This window comes from Rhopalosiphum padi, chromosome 3 (genome assembly GCF_020882245.1).
Source record: "Rhopalosiphum padi isolate XX-2018 chromosome 3, ASM2088224v1, whole genome shotgun sequence".
In the NCBI taxonomy this organism is placed as follows: Eukaryota; Metazoa; Arthropoda; class Insecta; order Hemiptera; family Aphididae; genus Rhopalosiphum; species Rhopalosiphum padi.
Window position 1 is genome coordinate 20,901,407 of NC_083599.1, and position 8,358 is coordinate 20,909,764.

The following is an 8,358-nucleotide window of genomic DNA, read 5'->3' on the forward strand; positions in this document are numbered from 1 at the left end:
ATATAATAATAATATATAATAATATGTACTATTCCAATAAGTTTTAATACTTTAATATACTTTACTTTTATAATTAGTTGATTTTTAAAAATTAAATAGTGTGTGTCTTTAAACAATTATTATCAAGATAGTTTTATTGTTTAATTGCCAAGTTTAAATAATTACAAACTATTTTAAATTTTCATATTTTAATAATTAATACCTAATCTGAATGTTTAATTTGATTTTTTTGAATAGTTATAATAAAAACATTCAACAAATATGTCAATCAAACCACTCAACTTTCCTGAATACTGGAGTAAATTAAAAAATATTGTTAAGAATATTTTATCATTAAATAGAGTTCCAACCGAAGAATATCAAAAAAGTATCAATGCTATTTTTAGTTTGTGTACATCCTTCCCACATTCAAACTACGATAAACTTTATGAGTTAACAAAGTTGTTGATAGAGGAACATATACTTAAACTATTACCTGTTGTTCAAACTGATAAAAGCGAAGATCAACTAAAAAATTATTATTTATATTGGCAGAAGTATAGTATACGTATCAAACTCTTAAATTTACTTTACCGGTATGTATTTTCTTAACTAATATTAAGTATTCAATTATGTATAACATATAAATGTATTTTTAGGTTATTACAAGCAAAAACTGTGCAGTTTAATAAAACGTATGGTAGACAGTTTATGTCTGGGCACGTATCAACTAATCTGATTCATATAGGGATTGAAGAACTGGGATTGAATTTATGGAAGAGCAATATCATTTTATTACTGAAAAACAGTATTTCCAAATTAGTATTAGATGAAATTGATAAACAAAGACATAACATGTCTATAACAACATCTTCGGATACCATTGTCGGTGTTATTAACTCATTTATTGAAGTCCAAATGCCTGGAAGCAATCAACTAGAAGTGAGTATTTATATTTTTTTGTCGTAGTATAAGAATTAAGAAACATTCATAAAATATGGTTTAAATTAAAACTGTTTTATTTTAGTTTTATAAAAGTTATTTCGAACAGCCTTTTTTGGAACAAAGTAGAGACTATTTTCAACATGAAGCTGCAAGGTTATTACAAGAATTCACGGTGTCTGAGTATTTGGTTAAAGTATTGCGATACATTATTAAAGAAATGAAATTAAAAAAATATCTTCATGTTAGGTAAATATTCAATATAAACTACAATGATACAAATGAAAGTTTAAATTTTATTTTAGCACTGGTAACAAAATACAAAAAATGTGTAATCAACTTATGGTTATTGATCATTTTCTTTTGATAAAAGAGGAGTTTATAGCAATTATAAAGGAAGAACGACTTGATGACATGAGGAACATCTATTTGCTTTTAAATAGAAATAATCATGAATGGATCTTAATAACTGACATTTTTAGACAACACATTGAACAAATTGGAATAAAGGTTATTAAATCTTTTAAACAAAAAAAAGTATGTATTGAATAATTATTTGTATGTTAGAATTAAAATTATTAACATATATAATAAAATTGTTGACGTATATAGGCATGTGTAAACTTTGTGGAGGAAGTAATGAAATTTCATAAAAAATATGTATCTATAGTTATAAATGTGTTCAATAATAATCTTCCGTTCATTGATGCTATTGATAAAGCATTTACAGTAATTGTTAATCATAAAATAATAGAAAATCAAAGATCAATGTCCCCAGAATATTTATCAAATTACTGTGATACGTTATTGAAAAAGTCGTCTAAAGGCATAAATGAGGTTGAACTTGATAACAAATTATTACACTGTATTACAATATTTAAGTGTATACATGATAAAGATATATTTAAAAGTATCTATCAAAAGCAGCTGGCCACTCGGTTAATACTTCAACAAAGCCAGTCCATTGATGTTGAAGAAAGAATGATAAATCAATTGAAAGTAAATTAATCAAATATTTTTAAGTGTATACTATGATAATTAAGGTTTTTGTTTTTAGAAAGCTTGTGGTTTCGAGTTTACAAGTAATTTACATAAAATGATAACTGATGTTAGAGTATCAGAAGAATTAAATGCACAATTTCATAATGAATTTCTTAAAGCAGTTAGTGATAAATTAAATGTCTCTTTTTCTATGTTTGTGTTGAAATCTGATGTTTGGCCTTTGAATTTATCAACTACATCATCATTTGTTTTACCTAAACAACTGATACCTTGTACACAATATGTAAATATTTAAATTAATATAGTTGATTAATAATATCTATTAATATAGCCTTATTTATTTTTATTAGTTCGAAGTATTGTACAAAGAAAAATATAAAGGACGGGCGTTAACATGGTGTCATCACCAATCTCGAGGTATTTTTTTAAATTATTACCTATTGAATTGTTATTGTTTATTAAGAATTATTTATTCATTGTTTTAATAGGGGAATTAACATTGAATTATTTACCAAAAACATATATAGTGAAACTACAAACGTTACAAATGGCAATACTTTTACTATTTGAAGACTGTGATACATTGAAATACTCAGAAATTTACGATTTACTTCAAGTAACCAATGATGAATATAAAGACCATCTTGAAAGCTTAGTCAAATATAAATTATTATTGCTTAACGGTGATGTAAGTAAACTGATTATAATTTTTAATTGTCTCTTATATTATTAACACAATTTTTTATTATTATTATTTTTAGAATGTAAAATTGAACATGGCATTTACCAATAGTCATACAACATTTCAAGTAAAATTAGATGGCCAAAAAGATAGACCATTACAGACTGAACGGTCTGTTAAGACTGTCAATGATGATCGTAAAATATACTTACAGGCTACTATTATCCGAATAATGAAAGCATGTAAGACATTGAAACATAAACCACTTGTGGATGAGGTAAGTTAATTATTGATTATATAATCAATATCAATATAACAGTCAAATTTAAAATAATATAAATCAAGTCTAAAAATTCTTTAAAGTAATTAATACTATTTTTTATAGTTATAATGATTTACAATTTCTTTATTTACTTACATATTATTAACATTAAAATTAGAGGAGGGCAATGGGGAGGCAAAATCAAATGTTGGGGGGAGGGGTACTTTCCCATCCGTGCCACCGTGTAGTGCTGCCTCGGTTTACACATATACTTAATGCATAGAAAATTATTCATTTATTGGACTTACTACAGTAGTTAATGAGGTCAATGTATATTGTAAAAGGCAAATTTTCTCAGTCTTTTTCCAATTTTAATGTTTCTTTTTGGCCAATAAATACTATTTCTATGTCTTATCATACTGAAAATTATTTAATGTTTATTTTATCATAATTTTAAGTCATTTTTTAAAAAAAAAAACTATTTTCCAATTTTTTTTGTTATTCATTTTCATGTTTTTTTCATGAATGACAGCATTTGAAATGCTTAAATAAATATATACCTAATTTAATGACTATTTATTAGTACATAACTAAATTTAATTTGTCTATTACAAATTTACAATGCATTATTGTTTATATTTTTATTAATTCTTGGACCTATCAAATTAATTGCTTATTCGAACTTAAATAATATAGTTTAAAAGTGAGTCCATTAAGCTGCAATTATTGTTTACTGTTTTATACTAAATTAATTAATGTTTAATAACTTTTGTATTTCAGATATTTTGCCAATCAAATTTATTTTTACCCACCAATGCACTGATAAAATCAGCTATAGAGATACTCATTGATAAAGAATATCTTGAGCGTAATCCAAATGTATCTGATGAATACAATTATGTTGCGTAACATTTTTACACAATTTTAACTTAATTATTAATTTATTATTATTTACTTATTTTTTTCAAAATTGTTTTTTTTTTATCGTACTTTATAATATATTTCAGAACTATTTTTGTATTCTTGTAAACTCAAAAGTGTAGATAGTGTATTTAACTAATATTGTAAATAATTTATTCAATGTTATTTGTTATCAAAAAGTATAATTTCCCTACTTTATCCAATATTTATAATATAATATGTTATGCTATGTAATGGCATCTATTTAAAAAAACATGTTTATGTTATATTATATATTGAGTATTCTACAAGGTTTACTTAGTGTTTAATAATATCAATTTCATTATGTTTTGTTTGACAACATAACGTCTTTTTTCATCTCAATTATTATGGGCGCTTTTGCACTAGGTACTAATAAAATATTTATTGTAAATATATGTAATTTTGAATGAATAAATATTTTTAAATGTGTGTGTATTTTTTTTATTATTTTTACATTCATTTTCTGATTTTCAATGTAGATTAAAAATAATTTAGGAAAATAAATTACCTACTATTAAAAATGTATTCTTAAATATTAATATTAATTTATTAGATACCAATCCCAGTATTTTTTGTTTATTAATATAAAATAACTTGAGAATATGATATAATAATATTTTACTTTCTTTGAATGTACTCACGTATTTTATGATATAATCATAATTTGGTTACATCATAACGTAAGTAATAATTTTTTTTTCCTTTTTATCGCTTTTTTAAATAATTCCAGGTATGGCATTTTTATATGTTTATAATGCTATATTAATAAAAAAAAAATTTAATTTAATTTATAAGAAATGTAAAAACTAAGACTAAATGGTTATATTGGATTATTATTGTTTTCGTTTTTTAGCTTGATTGTAGTATGAATTATGCATCGATCACTTCAGTGGATTTAGAGACAAACCCACACACAAAATTGAAATACATACATAGCTCGACATAGGTACCATACTAAATAATATTAGTACATTATGAAGTAGTGCAATTTATTAAGATAATAGCCAACTTTAAAATGAGTTATTAGCATTTTAAAATTATTATTTTACATAGCTATAAATTTAGGGTTACCATATGTCCGGATTTAAGAAATTTCCAGATTTTACAAAGTCAACTGTTTAACATGGTTGAAAAAAAAATGACACAAAAAGTTATGTCAGATGGCAGATTTTTGTGTACACTCAAATAAATGTATTATATGTAATTTCTATTTTTGTTCATATTTTTTCACGGGACGTCATGATAAGTGACTAGGTAGTAAGTACCCATTATTGTCACGAAAAAAAATCGATAATTAATGACACATTTTATAACATATATTTAACCTAATAACACTTATATAGTTATATACTCGAATAACATAATATAGACATTACATTCATATATCTAAATAAAATTGTATTAATGAAATAACAATATTGTTTATCGTTATCTTTAATTAGATATAACATTTTATCTTGGTATTCATCCAATGAAATAAAACAAGAGCCAGACTTAGATAATGCTAATATGGAGACGTATGAGTAAGTTAACGTTAAAATAAATTTTTTTAATTTACACATTTTAACTTATCCAAGAAATTCTTATCAAGTTCCTAGATCTAAATTAATACCACTAGATTCAGCATGAAAAGTTCAATAATATTAACTACCTACACATTAAGTTCAATTTGTTGGTTATTTTAGAATTTGTATAAGCATAAACCTCGATTACTATATTATAAATACTATTCATATGTAAAAAGATGCATTATTTTACTTTTAATCAAAGTGTGCATGGATACCTAGGGTATTATAAATATAACACTTATATAATATATTATAAATACTATATGTATACATACACAAAGATTGAAGAAGAGTTTAAGTGAACTATATTGTGTAAGAAACACATTAAAGTAATTTTGTTATATATTAAGTAGTAAACTTCACACTATATTTTGAATAAAGCCGAAATTGCTTATTAATTATCTAACTGTATATACTGTTATTAAGTCAGTGTATTTACATTTTTTTTATTTTTTATATGTTGTTAAGATTTATTTGTATTGATTTATTAGATAATTTGTATAAATATAAACCTTATTTGCTATATTATAAATACTATTCATATGTAAAAACTAAAAAGATGCTGTAGTTATAGCCATGGGCTAATAACAATACGTACTACTCTTAGCTTTAAATTTGATAATTGGTAAATTTACTCTTATATTGAAGCTAATATCACAAAATGTGTTCTGCTGAACACAAATTTGGTATGATTTAGGTTAGTAAAACAGAGACAAATACATAGGAATTTTTTTTATAAATATTAATCATCCTAATTGTCATAAAATAAGTAAAAACCACAAAAATGTAGGAAATTCTATTGCCGTTTAAATTGTGCAATTTCTAATTTTAAAAATTCAAAAACATTAATTGTAGGAACGTATTATAACTTGTATGTTTATTATTATATTTGATACACACAGCAATATTCTCCAATGTAATGTTTTTGGCAAAGGTAATTATACCTATAACCTATTGTATTATTAAAAGGTTCAATAAATCAGGATAAATTTTAATTTGTAATAAATACATCTAGGTAATCATGAGAATTTTAACAATTTTCTTAATTAAATTCAAGTATTAAGCCCTAACATAACCTCAACACAAAGGTACCAAATTTATCTCAGTATGATCAGTAAAATTAAGAATATTGATGATTTTAAATGGGAAAACCATAACAAAGTGTTATTAAATTGAATACTCATACTAGTCATACTATATTTAAAATGCTATTGTATTGAATCCTTGATTGTTAATATTTTAACCATATTACTTAGGTACTTAATATTATTGTTGTTTTTTATTGAACATGTAGATAATCGATGAACTGAAAATACATATTCAAGTTCTACAGAAATGCAGTTATCACCAATAAGCAATTAAACATCAAATGTGTGTGTAAATTACATGAACTTAAGAACAATCAAGACTTCAGGACAAAATTCCTGTATTATAAATAATTCAATAAAATTAGAAAAGACTGTATCAAACAATTCATCAAAAGAATGTTGTTCATCTAGTAAATCGAATAGTACAATATTTTAACAAAAATGCAAACCATTCAAGTGTGTAGATTGCATATTTTCCACAAAGTCTAAAACTAAATTTATGAATCATAATTATGTCTGTGAGGGCAACTCACCGAGTAGTTCTGGTCTCCATCAATCTAAATGTATACAGAACCCAAGTTTAATAAAAAAATATAAGTGTCAATATTGCAATAAGATTTTTATTACACGTCAAAACCTTTTTTTCTGTATTATAAATACTATTCAAATGTAAAAAGATGCATTATTTTTCTTTTAAAAAAGTGCACAGGAAAAACTGGTATATTATAAATATATTTATAATATATAAGTATGTTTTAACCGTATAACTTAGGTACTTAATATTATTGTTGTTTTTTATTGAACATGTAGATAATCGATGAACTGAAAATACATATTCAAGTTCTACAGAAATGCAGTTATCATCAATAAGCAATTCAACATCAAATGTGTGTGTAAATTACATGAACTTAAGAATAACCAAGACTTCAGCACAAAATTCCTGTAATATAAATAATTCAATAAAATTAGAAAAGACTGTATCAAACAATTCATCACAAAAATGTTGTTCATCTAGTAAATCGAATAGTACAATATTTTAACAAAAATGCAAACCATTCAAGTGTGTAGATTGCATATTTTCCACAAAGTCTAAAACTAAATTTATGAATCATAATTATGTCTGTGAGGGCAACTCACCGAGTAGTTCTGGTCTCCATCAATCTAAATGTATACAGAACCCAAGTTTAATAAAAAAATATAAGTGTCAATATTGCAATAAGATTTTTATTACACGTCAAAACCTTTTTTTCTGTATTATAAATACTATTCAAATGTAAAAAGATGCATTATTTTTCTTTTAAAAAAGTGCACAGGAAAAACTGGTATATTATAAATATATTTATAATATATAAGTATGTTTTAACCGTATAACTTAGGTACTTAATATTATTGTTGTTTTTTATTGAACATGTAGATAATCGATGAACTGAAAATACATATTCAAGTTCTACAGAAATGCAGTTATCATCAATAAGCAATTCAACATCAAATGTGTGTGTAAATTACATGAACTTAAGAATAACCAAGACTTCAGCACAAAATTCCTGTAATATAAATAATTCAATAAAATTAGAAAAGACTGTATCAAACAATTCATCACAAAAATGTTGTTCATCTAGTAAATCGAATAGTACAATATTTTAACAAAAATGCAAACCATTCAAGTGTGTAGATTGCATATTTTCCACAAAGTCTAAAACTAAATTTATGAATCATAATTATGTTTGTGAGGGCAACTCACCGAATAGTTCTAGTCTCCATCAATCTAAATGTATACAGAACCCAAGTTTAATAAAAAAACATAAGTCATAAGTGTCAATATTGCAATAATATTTTTATTACACGTCAAAACCTTTTTTTCTGTATTATAAATACTATTCAAATGTAAAAAGA

The 8,358-nt window shown here is 24.0% G+C and overlaps 1 protein-coding gene across 1 annotated transcript; it reads left to right on the forward strand.

The window, feature by feature from the left end:
* The first annotated feature begins 261 nt into the window (after positions 1 to 261).
* Positions 262 to 4,998, forward strand: LOC132924895 (cullin-2-like). The gene is made up of 10 exons (XM_060989337.1): positions 262 to 575; positions 639 to 921; positions 1,007 to 1,117; positions 1,534 to 1,747; positions 1,820 to 1,920; positions 1,979 to 2,206; positions 2,274 to 2,340; positions 2,412 to 2,611; positions 2,685 to 2,882; positions 4,909 to 4,998. The coding sequence occupies exons 1-10, from the start codon at positions 262 to 264 to the stop codon at positions 4,996 to 4,998; spliced, it is 1,806 nt and encodes a 601-aa protein (XP_060845320.1).
* The last annotated feature ends 3,360 nt before the right edge of the window (positions 4,999 to 8,358 follow it).